The sequence below is a fragment of the Stenella coeruleoalba genome (assembly GCF_951394435.1).
Source record: "Stenella coeruleoalba genome assembly, chromosome: 1".
In the NCBI taxonomy this organism is placed as follows: Eukaryota; Metazoa; Chordata; class Mammalia; order Artiodactyla; family Delphinidae; genus Stenella; species Stenella coeruleoalba.
In genome coordinates, this window is record NC_137169.1 from 53,960,965 (window position 1) to 53,976,727 (window position 15,763).

Below are 15,763 nucleotides of genomic sequence, written 5' to 3' on the forward strand. Positions count from 1 at the left end.
CATTTCTCTTTCCTTCCCCCCCCCCCACTAATATTTCCGTTCCCTCTATCACATCTTTCTTCCCCCCACAAATGTTTCCCTGTCTTTCTGTATCCGTCTCACTTCTCCCATCTCTGTCTTTTCTAAAGTTTGGCGGTAACTGACGACCTGTGGGCTTTTAGCTGCAAGCTGAGATTACGCGGCAAACAGGCTTTACTCAGCCCGGAATCTAGTCGGCCTAGGACAGGACCCTGCACCTCGTCTGGCTCGGGTCCTTCCGCCCTGGCGGCGTCCCGCGGCGATGGCAGCGGGAACCTTCCTGCCTCCCACCTGGGCTGCCGCTTAGCCTCCTTCCAACAACGGGAGGTTGCGCGGCGCTACTGTCCGCCGGGAAGGAGGAAAGGGCGGCCGGCTCCCTAGCCTAGAGAGGTCGCGGGAAAATCCGCCGCCTCCGCTGGAAATCGATATTCAGCCGTTGGGCCCGCACGGGTGCAGGACGTCGGGGCCGCAGCCAGTAGGTCCCGCACGTCTCATCATTTAGCTAATCGAGTCGAAAAGTTTCTGTAAGGGCCAGACCCGGCATCAGATGGTAACACTGATTGAACAAGAGATTAGCACAATAGATCGCTAACCGAGGGGAAGCGTTGCTTTTCACGCTACGCCCCGTAATTAATGGTATGAATCAATTAATTTGACTTTTATTGTGTCGAAGAATAAAAGCGCAACAAATGGAACTGGCGGCTGGGAGCTGTTCACCTCCCACCCCTTCCCCCAGGGAGGTTCCAGAGACACCGGGGAATGGACGGATTGGGCCAGGTCTTGGCCGAGGGAGGCTGAGAGGCAGAAACAGCGGCGCCGAGGGAGTCCTGAGAGCCAGCCCTGACGGGCAAAGAAATCGAAATTAGGCTCATTTGGAGGATACTTCAAGAACACTGCGGAGGGCAGCCCCTGGAGCCGTCACCCTCCTGCACGCACACACACACACGCGCGCGCACGCGTCCACGCGGGCCCAGCCTCCTAGGCTGCGGTAGGGCTCCTGCTGCGGCCCGCGCCTGCCTCTGGGGCTCTACAACCGAAGCTGAGCAAAAGGAATTTGTGAATTTGCGAATTTCGCTTTCTTTTTCGTGTCCTTCCGACCTTCCTTTTGTAATTATTGGTTTACTGGGACAGTTGCAGCCGGGACCAACGCTGCCGGGGGGATCGGTGGGCAGCCAGCTCGCCGCTCCGGTCGGTTTCGCTGGAAGCTGTCTAGGTGGTATTGTAAACGGTTCGGAGCCTGCGGGCCACAAAGCGGTGCAGCTGCGGAAATGAACCCAGATGCATTTTAGGGTCAGGTGCAATCGGGGTTTCATTTAGATACAGAAAAACCTTGGAGTTTCGTGGGCGTCTCAAGTTGGAGTAACTGCCCCAGCTTCAACCAGAAACATGCTGCGAAGTGGGGATCCAACGTGCTAGTGTTTTAACCGGGAAATTATCTAATGAAAATTAAAGTCAATCTGTGTGTCGCACTGCCTATAATGAAGAAAGTTTACGTGTGTGTCTAGGCTAAGGAAAGAGGGGGGTCGTAGGTGAGAGACAGGGAATCAGAAGTACTACTGTTCGCCAGGAAATGTATCAGTTTCTTAGTGTCTTCTGTAAATTTTTCTCTCGGACCATCTGCCCTTGTGCTCCTTCTGGTGAGGCCTGCATTCCCCTCGCAGGCCTCAGCGGCCAGACTGAGCTTGGGTTCCAAGAGCCCGCCACACCCGGTAGGCACTCGCGGCTCGCAAGGAGGCTGCCTAAAAATGCGGGAGGGGAAGAGGCGGCCCATCGCGGATTCACCCGGTCAGGAGCACTATTTTGAAGTGCGAGGTCCACGCGCCCCAGCAATGCAACGCACTCGGGTAGGTTTGCGCCCCCGCCAATCCCAGTTAAATGCCCACAGTCTTTCCTACCATCACTGACTTTCCTTGCCAAAGAAACTCGGTGCTCAATGGCCGCATCCTCCTCCACCTCCTCTGTTGCCGGTTTCTGAGGAAGTTAAATCTTGGAGGGTTTGTTTATGCCCTGAGGAAAAAGAATCCACGTTAGTTAGCAGCAGTGAGAGCCTAGCCCGCTGGCAAGCTCGGGGCCGGCCCCGCTCCCAGGAGGCTGGGCCTGGGCGCCTGCGAAGTCACACCACCCGCTCCCCGCGTTGTCTGCCCTCGCAACCTGGGCGCGGCGTCTAACCTAGAGGCCCGAAGCCTCTTCCCGGCCCCACTCGACTTACCCAGGCCTCCTTCCCCAGCGCCTCATTTCCGACTTTTTCACATGCTAAGTCGTTTAACAACTCCGAGCAGCTAGTTAGGGCTTCTTTATTTATAGGTTCCCTGTTATTTTACGTCTTTTTTATTTCTCTCGGCAACTATTCTAATAGATTAATCAATAGCCATTTTCTGACCTTCGGGAACCCCAACTGATGCTGCTGTGGCCGAGCGGGGAAAAAAAAAAAAATATATATATATATATATACATATAAACACGCCCACATCGAGCCTGGAAAGCGAAGGCAGGACCGGGTGGTTTGACTTTACGGGGAGGAGGAGCGCCTCCCCTCAGTAGGTGTCTCCGCCGACCAAGCACTGAGGCAGGAGGGGCTCTTAAGTCTAATTAGCAAGACAGAGCCGGGGCGCAGCCCTTACTCTTTAGAGCTAAAAAGAATCAAACAAAAAACAAAACAGAGACTACTAAGTTTTTCTTTAAAAAAATAATAATAACAACGGGATGGGAATCTTGTCCTATGTTCTACGCCCAGCCCTTGCCTAGGGAGCGTTGGCAAATGGGGGAGAAGGGAGAGGGGGCGGGTAGGGCAGGGCAGCGGAGCCTCGGGGTTCGGCGGACGCTCACAGGCCCACACCCTCACTCGTTCACACGCACCCATCCGCACTCACACCCACAGGCTCCCTCGACCCCCGCGCCGGGCTGCAGCCCAAGGTGGGGTCTCAGGGCGGACCGGGGCGCCCTCGGGACCCGCGGGATGCTGGCGCACGGTGCGGCGCAGAGTTGCGCGTCCCTCGTCCCTTTGTTGACAATTCTCTCAACCAACTTGAGTTTGGCCGGCTCGGCGGCGGCCCTGACGTCACGCACGGTCACGTGGCCCCGCCTCCCGCTGGATCTTTAAGTAGAAAGTAATCTATCAGGCCAGTCCTTAAAACGCGACTTTCGACTACGGGGGCTTCAGCGTCCCTGACACCCCCTCCCCCCGTTGCCCCTGCCCGCGCCCTCCCGAGCTGCTCGGCGCCCGGCGTCCCGCGCCCGCCAGCACTGCTCCTGCTCCCCACGCCCGGGCCAGGGGCAGAGAAAGGCGGGCGAAGTGAGGGGGCGCGGCGTGGAGAAGCCGCCGGGGCTGGCAGCGGCAGCGAGCGCCTAGTACCGAGCGCCAGGGACAGCTGGAGTTTGCAGAGCGCTGCCACTGGGGGCGGACGGCAGAGCCCGCTCCGCGCGATGCCGGGCCGCCGAGTGTGAGCCAAGCCCGGAGGGCCCCGAACCACCTACGCCCCCCTCCCCTCTCCCAATCCCCCATCTTTCGGGGGCGCCCAAAACCCCTTTTCTGAGGTTGGCGACAGCCCCTGAAGACGCCCATCGCGCACCGCTCCTTCCCCGCCGCCGCCACCAACCCCGAGGAGGGATGACCCTCTCCGGCGGCGGCAGCGCCAGCGACATGTCCGGCCAGACGGTGCTGACGGCCGAGGACGTGGACATCGATGTGGTGGGCGAGGGCGATGACGGGCTGGAGGAGAAGGACAGCGACGCGGGCTGCGATAGCCCCGCGGGGCCGCCCGAGCTGCGCCTGGACGAGGCGGACGAGGTGACGCTGGCGGCCCCCCACCATGGGCAGCCTCAGCCGCCGCACCAGCAGCCCCTGGCACTGCCCAAGGAGGCCGCTGGAGCCGGGGCCGGGCCAGGGGGCGAGGCGGGCGCGTCCGAGGCCGACGGCTGCAAGGGCGGCGTTGGCGGCGAGGAGAGCGGCGGGAGCGGTGGCGGGCCTGGCTCGGGCAGCGGTGCGGCGGGAGGCCTGGCTCCGAACAAGCCCAAGAACAGCCTGGTGAAGCCGCCCTACTCGTACATCGCGCTCATCACTATGGCTATCCTGCAGAGCCCGCAGAAGAAGCTGACCCTGAGTGGCATCTGCGAGTTCATCAGCAACCGCTTCCCCTACTACCGGGAGAAGTTCCCCGCCTGGCAGAACAGCATCCGCCACAATCTCTCGCTCAACGACTGCTTCGTCAAGATCCCCCGTGAACCGGGCAACCCGGGGAAGGGCAACTACTGGACCCTGGACCCGCAGTCCGAGGACATGTTCGACAACGGCAGCTTCCTGCGGCGCCGGAAACGCTTCAAGCGCCACCAGCAGGAGCACCTGCGTGAGCAGACGGCGCTCATGATGCAGAGCTTCGGCGCCTACAGCCTGGCGGCGGCGGCCGGCGCCGCGGGGCCCTACGGCCGCCCCTACGGCCTGCACCCTGCGGCCGCGGCCGGCGCCTACTCGCACCCTGCTGCTGCGGCAGCCGCGGCGGCGGCCGCGGCGCTCCAGTACCCGTACGCTCTGCCGCCGGTGGCACCCGTGCTGCCGCCCGCCGTGCCGCTGCTGCCCTCGGGCGAGTTGGGCCGCAAAGCGGCCGCGTTCGGCTCGCAGCTCGGCCCGGGCCTGCAGCTGCAGCTCAACAGTTTGGGCGCCGCCGCGGCCGCCGCCGGCACGGCGGGCACCGCTGGCACCACGGCGTCGCTCATTAAGTCCGAGCCGAGTGCGCGACCGTCGTTCAGCATCGAGAACATCATCGGTGGGGGCCCCGCAGCGCCCGGGGGCTCGGCTGGGGGCGCCGGGGTAACTGGGGGCACCGGGGGTAGCGGGGGCGGCGGGGCGGCGCAGTCCTTTCTGCGGCCGCCCGGGACCGTGCAGTCAGCAGCGCTCATAGCCACGCATCAGCCTCTCTCTCTGAGTCGGACGACGGCGACCATCGCGCCCATCCTGAGCGTGCCGCTCTCTGGACAGTTTCTGCAGCCTGCAGCCTCGGCCGCCGCCGCTGCCGCCGCCGCAGCGCAGGCCAAGTGGCCCGCTCAATAGGGACGTGCCGGTGGCCGGGATGCTGGGCCCGGCGGCGGCCTCGAGCGTCGGCTGCATTTGCAAGCTGCGCGCCCCGCCCCGCTCCTGGCCCCCCTGCCCAATCCTGGACTTTGCCTCTCTTCCATTTCCTCCCTCCAACCCGTCGACACCGACTTTCGGCGGCCTCCCCCCGGTCCTGCATACCTAGGCTGGCGGAGCAAACTCTCACCGCGCACCCGCGGGGAATAGCTTTCCGTACAGGTAAAACCGAAAACCGAATTTCCGAAAATGTACCCCGACGGCACCTGCTCTCAGTACCTTGGGGATGGGAGGGAAATTCTTTGTATATATTTGTATAAAAATTATTGACTTTCCTTTTGGGGTTTTTATTTTTTTAAGAAAAAAACAAATTCAGTAGATTTAAAGCTCTGAACTTTCATTTTTTCTGAAGGTTCACTCTCCGCAGTTTTATGTGAGAAAAAAATGTATAGAGATGTTGGGAGATTTTAAATATTAAAAAATTTTCACAAGGCGAAAAGTGTCATTCTATTATAAAAGTCTGTTTATATATGAATGAATATATATGGTATTCTAAATGTTATTCCATCGTGTTGTACACAACTTTGTAAATAAAATTTTTAAAGGCTCAGCCTAGTGTTTTATTTAGGTGTCTGAGATAAATGACAAGATTTTAAAATAGTATTTGCATTTTATTTTTCCCAGATATTAGAGGAGTTTCAAGGAATGACCTTTTCAAACTTTGCTAATTCAGAATTTGGGTGTAAGAAATTTTAATTGGAGAAAGAATATACCTAATTTAAATTGTATTAATATTTTCTTTTAGTTTTCATATAAAATCGGGATGTTGGTGGTGATCTCCTTCCTATCAATTCATTAAATCAAAATGACTAGATATTTCTGAAGATAAAGTAAGCTGCCATTTAAAAAAACCAACCTAATTCTAAACATCAGCACAATTTAAATATTTTTTAAATACAAGACTTTATCTTTCACAATGAAAACTTCTCAAATGAGAATTCTTAGTCGTTTCAATTATCCTTTCAAAAGAATGTTAATTCCAAACATCTCCCTCATTTTAACATTTAAAGCCTTGATTTTTCAAACTGTTTATTTTCATCCCCTAAGTGGAAATGGTAATAAACTCAATTAACTTTTTAAATATATGTATGGCATTTTAAATTTTGCAGTGGAGTTATATTACCTATATTAACCTGATAGATGATACATAGTTGTTTTATTCTTTCATAATATTTTCAAATCAGGTACCTCTTTTCTATGATAGTAGTCACAACATAATTTGGATTTCTGAAGGATTCCTGTAGATGCCTCCTCCAACCCGCAGCTTTTCGGAAGGCCAAGAAATAGTGGCCTTAATATCCTTTGAAAAACAGATGCACATCACCCCGTTTTTTAACCTTTTTAAAAATACCTTAGGCTAGTTTAGTGTGAAATGCGAGATCACAGAGCAGGAATGGGGAGATGTCCTTGCGGATTATTTTTAATGTGCATTTCAGCTGTTGCAACCTTAAGTATTAAGGTAGAAATGAAACATCTAGACGCGGGAAGCCGGTTCCCATCACCAATAACATATTCTCAAATGGCATCAATTCTAATTATTTCTTAATTAATTTAGCTGTTACAATTACGTATGCGAAATCACTTTTTTAAACTGGAGCGGATAGCAGTACTGTCAGCTTGGCCCTATGCGCGTGCTGTTTGCAAAACACCGCCAGTCCCTGGCGCTGGCGTCCACCTCGCCTCCCTGGTCGCGGAGATGCCTCCCGGCTGCTGATCCGAGCCTTATTTCCCTGCTGTCGGCGTGGGCTAGGGAGTCGCTTTAAAAGACCCTTCTTCGCAAAAACCGAATCGGTCTTCCTGGTAAACAGTAAACATTATTGTGTCCTGAGTAAACATTCCTTCTGGATCAGAGTCCTAAAATAAAACAAGCTGCCGGGGGTGAGATCGTTTAACCTGATAAACAAGAACTTGATAATCAACCGCCACAGAGAGGAGCAACAGTTACCTTCACGGAGAAGAGATTATGGACCACACAGTCTCCGGGTGGGTCCCTTCTAATCTCTTTTTACAAGGAAAAATAAACGGATCTAAATTTGTTTGTGTGTTGCAGCTATAAAAGTAACAAGTTGTTTCACAGTTGTGTCTGGCTAATCGGTTTTTACACAAACAGCAAATGGTACATGATTTGTGCAAACACATAGAGGTTATTTCTAAATTTAGCTGACACCCCTGGGAAAAGGGAAAGGCAGGGCTTCTTGAATTCACTTTTAGCCTCAAGAAGCTGCTGATCCAAGGCTTCTAAATGACATTGGATAACAGGGGCCTCATTCCATCCCTGATCCTTTGTTACTTATAAAATTACTCGCTCATATTTCCGCGCATAGCAGCAATACCGGCCGAGCCTGCGCCCGCAGCGTGACACTCGGCCACAAGCTGCCGCTTGAGATTCGCAGAGCTTCCCACCCCACTCCCCCGATGCATTAGGCGGTGGAGTGTGGAGGAGAGATCCTCCGGCAACTTTCCTTACAGACACTTATCAACCTTGAACTAGAGCCTGAAGATGGTCCCCCTCCTTTATTTCTTGGAGGGTAGGAGACTCTTAGACGCAGACCCCAAACCGACCAGCGGCTGTTTAAAGTCCCGGCAGATGTCAGGGAGATAGATAGGCCTAGCCATAGCTCAGCTGAAAAGCTCTTTTCGGTTTAAGCTTGTTAAACCACGAAAGCTTAGAACAGAAGGAAAAAATGCAAATATTGTATATAATGAACGCAAGCATTTGGGGAAGGGAGGGCTTGAAACCCACATTTGATATGAGCGGACGCGGGCAGCAGCGAGGAAAGGCACTGAAATCTCCTTTTACACTGAGATTTAAAGACAACACGACTGATATCGGCTTTTTATTTCACTTAGGCAGATTTATTTGTAATAAAAAGAAGAAACGGGTTATTTTTTATGGGGAGGATTTTAGCTTTCGGCTACACACGAATTTAAACTGGTTTCCACTTCTTCCGGCATTCATTTCTAGAAAGTCCATCCAGTTCCAAGGCCTGTGGCCCTTAGAGTATCCCCTGGACGAAGTCCCTGAGTGGGGTCCCGGTACTCAGTCCCTCAGGGAATGGAGGGTGGATTCGGAGGTCCAGGGAAAGGCGAACGAAGGCTAGAATACACGCACGGGCTCTGCAGGGCTCTTGCTGCGATGGCGGACGTGGCCTGTAGGGGGCGACGAGCAGATGGAAAACTTCCGCGTTTTGTCTCCGAGGGTCCACTCCCAACCCTGAGAGACCTCTGCTTCCCTCCCAGGCTCTGAGCACACTGACACCCTTCTTGTGCTCATCCTCCCGTCCTGGGACACCCAGGTCGAATCTCGGAAAAACTGTTTTTCTCGGCCTCTCTCCTGGAAGGGACAAAGTCCCGAGGGAAGTTTGCCCTAAAGATTGGGAAGCAATAAAGTTTAGTGATGGGGAAACATGGACTTGGAAGCAATTAAGAGTTATGTTTGAGGTTATTTATTTTATATGGTTTATAGGACGAGTCTTGGCAGTGAGGGGACTATGAAAGGCTGGTGTGTGTGTGCGCGCACGTTTTAACGTGGGTTCCTTGAAGAACTGTACTGAAGAGACTATAATGTGAAGGAAAGCCAGTTCCAGAGCCATGTGTCTGTTAGACACATGCTGCAAACTGCAGCATAATTAGTAAATGAACGCCTCTCTGGGAGGTGAATGGGGAGGCTGGAAGGTGTTCTCAGAGTGCCCAGGTCGCGTGGCGGTTGTGTGTGTGTCTATTTCATGGGAAGGAATGACAGGAAGCAGTGGAATGAGACATGCCTTCCAGAGGCGGGGAGGCGTCCCGATCAGGGAATGGGTACTTCCTGACTGTGACCTTGGACAAACTGCTTGGTTTCTTTCTCTCCATTCCCTTGCCTCTACAATGAGAATGAGGAGTCTATTTGTCACTTGGGCTTGCAGGATTAGGTGAGTTGGTTTCAGTGAAAAATGTTTTATAAACTGTAGAGACCTAAGGGGATGTAAGGAGTTAATTTGTTTGTTAATGGCTTCTAGAAAGACAAACAACTCTGTTACAAACACTTGCAGTGTTTGGCTTGGTTTTGAACAACTAGATTTTAGGTATAAAAAAACGGGTTTTTCTATGAGGGGTTGCATAACCTATTCCAGTCCCTTGCTATCTGAAAGGATGGAGCAAAAGAGAGTCTAATCAGAAGGGGTTTTTCAAAGGTGGGGTCTCCTCCTGGTCTTGAGTCCTTCAGCCCAGCCCTGGGCCTGAGGAGAAGCCCGTGGTGCCCACTAACTCTGTGTCCGCACCCCCTGCTCCAGAGGCCTGGCATATTTCTTTCTGGTTGAGTGGTCTACTTTGCTTTTTGCCCCTTTGCTTCCACTGCCCGAGGCAAGTGGGGAAACCTGAGCCCTCCGCTGACAGATGCCCATTAACGCAACACGCAGTCTCAGGGCGAATTAAAGGCAACCAGATCTCAGACCCGCGTAAAAGACCACCCTCCCTTTGCCTCCCTCCAACAGTTGGCATAGTTACACCCAGAGCCAACTTCTCTCTTAACCATCACTACACCCTCCCCTTGCCCTCTCAGGAATGTACCAGCCATTCTTTGCTCCCCGAGGGCAGCACCAGACAAGGGAGGCGAGTATGCAGAACAAAATTTGGAAATAAATGTTGCAAAATCAGCGAAGGAGTCGTAGAAAACATCACCTTATTTTTATTTCCCAATAGGGTGTCTTACATCCGAATTTTTCAAAATAAGAATTAAGTTAGTCACCTCCCTTATTTTAATATAAAACTCGTACCAAAAGCCCTCCTTTTTCAGATGATTTTGTGCTTATGCACACAGCTCCGTCCTATCAGTGGTGAGATGGGGAGGGAGAGGGAACACCTTCATTCCCTTGAGTCCTCTGGGGCTAAATTTCGGAGGCATCTTCAGAAAAACAGCCCTAGAGAGCACCCTTCCCTCTTTTCACACAGTTCCTGAAAGTTCAGTGACTTCCCCAAGGTCACTCAGCGGCCCAAGGATAAGCCATGGAAATACTCAGCGGAGGAAAAATTGTTCTCTACCCAGGAAGGATGCCCCCCTTGAGGAAAGAAAAAAAAAGCGAACAGTGGGGCAAAGAAGGTTGGGAAGAGTGGAGAGAAAAAAAAAAAAAAAAAGACAAACGCAGAGAAATACTGGGCCGAGCGGGACTCAGCTCGCGGAAGACCAAGACCTAGCCCGTGGGTGGCCCCGCGGCCCTGGGCGCCCGATCCGCCCCAACCCGCCCGGGCCTCGCCGCTCTGCTCGCCCAGGGCTGAGCGGTTCTCCGGGGACCGACGGCTAGATCTCCTTCTTGCCTCAGGATTTGGGAGGGGAAGAACGAAGAAGGGAAATCCAGGCCCGAAGCTCCGCTCACCCCGAGGGTCAGAGGTCCAGCCTCAACGCCCGGGTGTCGGGAGTCGGCCTCCATGGGCGTCTCCACCCCCTCCCACTCCGGGTCCACCTTTGCGCCAGCCACTAGGGCTTGGCCTGCGGGACTCCAGCTCCCTCTGCCTGGGGGTGATGCAGGGGGCCGGGGTTGGGGGGGGGGGTAGAGAATTTGAATTGCTTAGGGAGGAAACCCATCCGTAAAACGACACCCGCTCCCGCGGCGCCCCGGGGCCCGCGCTGGGTAAGCTCCCGACGGGAACAAATCTCCGCGGTGTGAACCAGGGCGGCCGAGACTCCCCAACCCAGGATCTCTGGGGAATCAGGGACAGCGCTACTAGGTTCTAGTTAAGCCACAGCCTTAAGGAGGGTCGTGAGAACTCGGGCGACAAGGCCAGGGTCTTGGGACGGGAGTGCCCCTCGACTTGGGCCTGTTCGCCTGGCCGCCAACGCGTGGCAAGAAGTCTCCTCTCCGCCATCACCGCCCAGCTGCTCCCGCTTCAGCGGAGCGGGCATTTGGAACGCTCCTTCCCGGGATCCGGCAACAGGAGCTGCAGTGCACGTCTTATCGAAGAAGGGAGCTTTGGTTCTTTTCCTCCCTCCATTCCTTCCACTCTCTCCTCTCGACAGATGGTAAGCGAGACTCAGTTTTCTCCAAAAGACCAACAACACATTTTCGCCGTTACCCTAGCAAGAGGCGCATGCCGGGGATCACAGCAACCTAGCAACCCCAAACCTTAAATTTTCTCTTTGCTTTCAAGCTCCATCTGGGAGGCACCGCCTCCTCCGGGAAGCCTTCCTGAGCCTCCCAGCTCAGGTCACTTGCGCCTTCTTGGAGCCCACGGTGCCAACTAGTGAGCCGTTGTCTACGATGCTCTGTGAGCTCCTTACCGTCTAACATTGCTGAGCACAAAGGGGACGATCAAAAGTATTTGTCTAGTAAAAGACAGACTAGGACCATGGGAGTGGGGATGAGGAATCTTGAAGGTGCTTATTGATCGAATGAGGTTCTTCTCGAGTTTGGGGGACTGTTTTCTTCCCATTCCTTTCCTTCAGTCCCCCCTTTTTACAATAAATGCTTTTATAAACACCGTGTTAATTTTTAATGAAGGAATTTAAAAAGCATTTATTAGAGATTTAAAAAGTATAACACATTTCAACGTTCATAATATAATTGGATTTTCTGCGATATTTTTTCTGCCACTGTGAAATTAGTTGAAAACTCCTTGGCCTAGCCTAAAGTACCAGCAGACAGTTCCCCCTCCAACCTAATGAAGAAAACTCCTCTAGAGTACCTCAGGGGTTTCAGCCAGCCTCTGCTTCAGTTCTCCCAGTAGAAGAGGAATCGCTACCTCACAAAACATCCATTGCACGCAGGGGCAGCTTTATTTGTTAGAGTGTCTTTCTTTTATAGAACTTTTATTTCCTTAGTAAAGTATAGAGAATTTGAGAGTCATTTGCTTAGATTTCAATACTAAAGATGTTATATTGTCGTGTGTTGGGTTTCTTTATCTTGACACACAAAGAATTCAACGTGGTTTGGCCTCTATGTTAAGACTACTGTTTGTGGAGAAAACTGAGCAAAAGCTATAGCTTTGAGAAAGTATCAGGATTCTGTATTTAGTATACATGTTCCAGGACTGTCTACAGGGCCTGCTCTGAGATCTATTTGGAGATCCCTAGTTATTTACCACCTCTCCCAGGGTTGGGTTCAGACTATACTGGTGGTAAAATTTTTGTGGGATAGTTGTCAGAATCTCATTCTTTCTTTTAATGAGAAAAAAAAAAAAAGCATTTTTAAAAGCTTAAACAGTTATATAATTTATCCTTCATTGCTGTGAACATTGGCATAAACGTTAATCTCTCACCTGTCAGTTATCCAAACCATTCACCATACGAAACTAGGACCTTTGATGGCTTCCCTGAAAGATATTCATACAGATTCTAGTATTTAATATAGAGAAGAAGAAAGTAAATCCCAGATTATTTTGTCATTGCCCTCCAATTGGGATCAAGATAATATGCTCTTTAGTGTTATACACTTAATGCATTTTTTTTTTTTGCAAATTTATATCTAGTTTGTGTGGTCCCTATTGATTTAGGTGGGTTTTTTTTTTATTATTACTGAAGTATAGTTGATTTACTGATTTAGTCTTTATATAGCTCAGTTAGCTTCTTTCTTTGCCATTGTTACAGATTATATCAGTAAACCATCTCTCAAATTCTACCATTTTACAAATGTAAATGTTGGTTACAAGAGCAAGGTGGTATCAAGATCAGCACAAATTAATCACAACCACTGTGAAACATCTGCTTTATTGATGGTACTTCAACAGCATCACCTTTCCACATACATCAGGAATTATGATTTTATGATAAAAGTTGCTCTTGCTGCTGGAGGGAATCGAGTATAAGAGTTAACAGATTGGATTAAAGGACAAGGCTAATTCTTAGTCCTAGGCCTGACATTGAACTTGGAAGTATCTGATGGAGTCTGCCCACATAAAGACCACTATTTTTTTTTTATTATAGAATATTGGCTATATTTTTCCTGTGTTATACAATATATCCTTGTAGCTTTTTTTTTTTCTTTTCTTTTAATTTGGCTGAGCTGGGTCTTAGTTGTGGCATGCGGGATCTTTTAGTTGCAGCATGTGGAATCTAGTTCCCTGACTAGGGATGGAACCCAGGCCCCCTGTATTGGGAGCAAGGAGTCTTAGCCACTGGACCACCAGGGAATTCCCCTTGGTTTTTTTTTTTTTTAAGATTTTTTTGATGTGGACCATTTTTAAAGTCTTTATTGAATTTGTTACAATTTTGCTTCTGTCTTATGTGCTTTGGTTTTTTGGCCTCGAGGCATGTGGGATCTTAGCTCCCCAACCAGGGTTCAAACCCACACCCCCTGCATTGGAAGGGGAAGTCTTAACCACTGGATGATCAGGGAAGTCCCTTCTTGTAGATTATTTTATACATAATAGTGTGTACTTAATCCTGTACTCCTGTATTGCCCCCCCTTCCCTCTCCCCACTGGTAACCACTAACTTTGTTCTCTTTATCTGTGAGTCTGTTTCTTTTTAGTTATATTCACTAGTTTGTTGTATTTTTTAGATTCCAAATATAAGTGATATCATACAGTATTTGTCTTTCTCTGTAAAGACTACTATTGAAAATTTAGCTGAGAGAAAGAAAGGAAACAGAGGAATTATACTATTATAACTATCATTTCAACATTTCCGGTAACAGATATTTTTCAGTAACTATTTAAACATTTAGAGATTTTTTTTAAACCTTAATTTCACTTTTGTCTTGATTTAAGATATCTGATATTCCAAGGTATCTGTCGTTCAAGCCTCCGGCAGTTTGATGACTCCTGCCCTCTGATATTGATAGTGTATATTGTAGTTCAGGCGAGGAGACTGAATCACCCTCCTCTACCACCACCACCTATGGGGCCCCATGAATAAAGTGAAGAAGCCCCACAGGAGACTGAGCGAATCTGCTCTCTACTTTGGGAACCATATTCTAGTACAGAATATTCAATATATATACTTAATGGGTTACTTTTTTTTTTTTGGCCGCACAGTGTGTCACTTGGGATCTTAGTTTCCCGACCAGGGATCGAACCCGTGCCCCCTGCAGTGGAAGTGCAAAGTCTTAAGTACTGGACCACCAGGGAAGTCTTAATAGGTTACATTTATTTATCTATTGCTTTTAAATATTCTTGCATAAATGAGATGAAGTGTGAGAAAAAAAGTATTAAATTATAAGAGCTAAAAACTTACTGTGTAAGAGATAGCTATACTGTATTTTCAAAATTCTAGGGAGGGTTTGAGACGCAGAATAATTATCTGGAAAGAGCATGGGCTTTGGATCTGATAGTCCTACAGTCAATCAAATCCTGGCTCTGTCACTTCTGAAATGATTTTGATCAAAGGTATTTGGCCTCTCTGAATCTCAGTTTTCTTATCTATGAAATGGGAAACATAATATGAAGATTTACTATGATAATGCATTTGGAGTGCTCAACACTGGTGGCTATTATTACTTTACAGTTTTGCTGACTTAATAGCAGTCATATTTTCATGAGGCTAGCTTTTTTTTTCTTCTGATATTATATACCCACGGTTGTCACATTTCATATTTTAAAATGACATTGCTGATACCACTGCCCCTTCCATCTGTGTGAGCTAGGTATCATTTTTGTGTTCTCACAACTTAACAAATGTGAAACAATTTACTCTGTAGTGCCACTTGGTAAATCACTTTTTCACTTTCAGGGTATTTTTCAGTCTTGTGGATGAGAGGTCTTGACAATAGTCATTAAAGATATGATAGCACTTTCACAAGAGCAAGGACATGTGCCTTATGTCTTTGCTGAGCTCTGGTCTAGGTAGACTAATTTTAACATTTTTCTATATCTACACTAAGATTATACTAAAAGAAGTTACTATCTGCCTAGATTGTATCTGATCAGGCAAATACCTAATTTTCAGCTTGTAAAGACTACCTCAGTTATACTGTCTGGTTAATGGGAGGATGTGATGTTGCATAGTTAAAAGAAGATGGGGTAGAAGTCAGCTGATTGACTTTTGCTGCCTGATGATTTTGGCTAAGTTACTTGAAACTGTAAACCTCAGATTATGATAATCTAGTGGGGACATTCTATGTCTATTTAGCTTAAGTTAAACCAAACATCACTTTAAAAGTATGAGAAAGAAACAGAGATGGAGAGAAAAAAGGCAAAAGAGAGAATGAAAAATCATTTAAATGTGAAGTTGCCATGAATTCCATTCAGTGGGCATGGACAGAGGGAAATGAAGAAAGGGTGGCATGAAGTTGCTGGATGCAGTTAGTCTCCATTCCCTTATGCATTTTACAATGTAAGCATCTTGCTACAGAAAATGGGATGACATCTCTATGGTTAAATACACTGCCCTTATATTTTTGTACAACATGGACTCTAAACACAAGCAAGTTCTTACATCTAGAGTTCAACCAAAGAGGTATCAACCTGTTCCAACAGTGGAAAAGCTGACAATTAGATTAAGGGAGCGATGGTATGCTTCTATACTGTAAGGGCAAATTGAAGGGAGTTTGTGACTAATTTTTATTATATTTGATTTTTTTTTACCTTACATGTTACTTTAGCTCCTGGACAAAATGCAATTTCCATTGTAATACCTGCCTTACCAGGGCTGTTCTGGGAATCAAATGAGATAATATATGTTAAAGTGCTTTGCAAAATTCACAGTGCTATAAAA

General features: G+C 49.2%; 1 protein-coding gene and 1 long non-coding RNA gene across 2 annotated transcripts; one reads left to right on the forward strand and one right to left on the reverse strand.

The window, feature by feature from the left end:
* Positions 1-781: 781 nt before the first annotated feature.
* On the reverse strand, positions 782-3,048 carry LOC307189540. The gene is made up of 3 exons (XR_013829205.1): positions 2,889-3,048; positions 1,914-2,025; positions 782-1,278 (listed from the first exon to the last, which is right to left on the reverse strand). It is a non-coding gene; the product is annotated as an uncharacterized lncRNA (long non-coding RNA).
* Positions 3,049-3,514: 466 nt separating this feature from the next.
* On the forward strand, positions 3,515-5,569 carry FOXD3 (forkhead box D3). Its single transcript, XM_079927724.1, has one exon. The coding sequence runs from the start codon at positions 3,626-3,628 to the stop codon at positions 5,060-5,062; it is 1,437 nt and encodes a 478-aa protein (XP_079783850.1). The 5' UTR covers positions 3,515-3,625; the 3' UTR covers positions 5,063-5,569.
* The last annotated feature ends 10,194 nt before the right edge of the window (positions 5,570-15,763 follow it).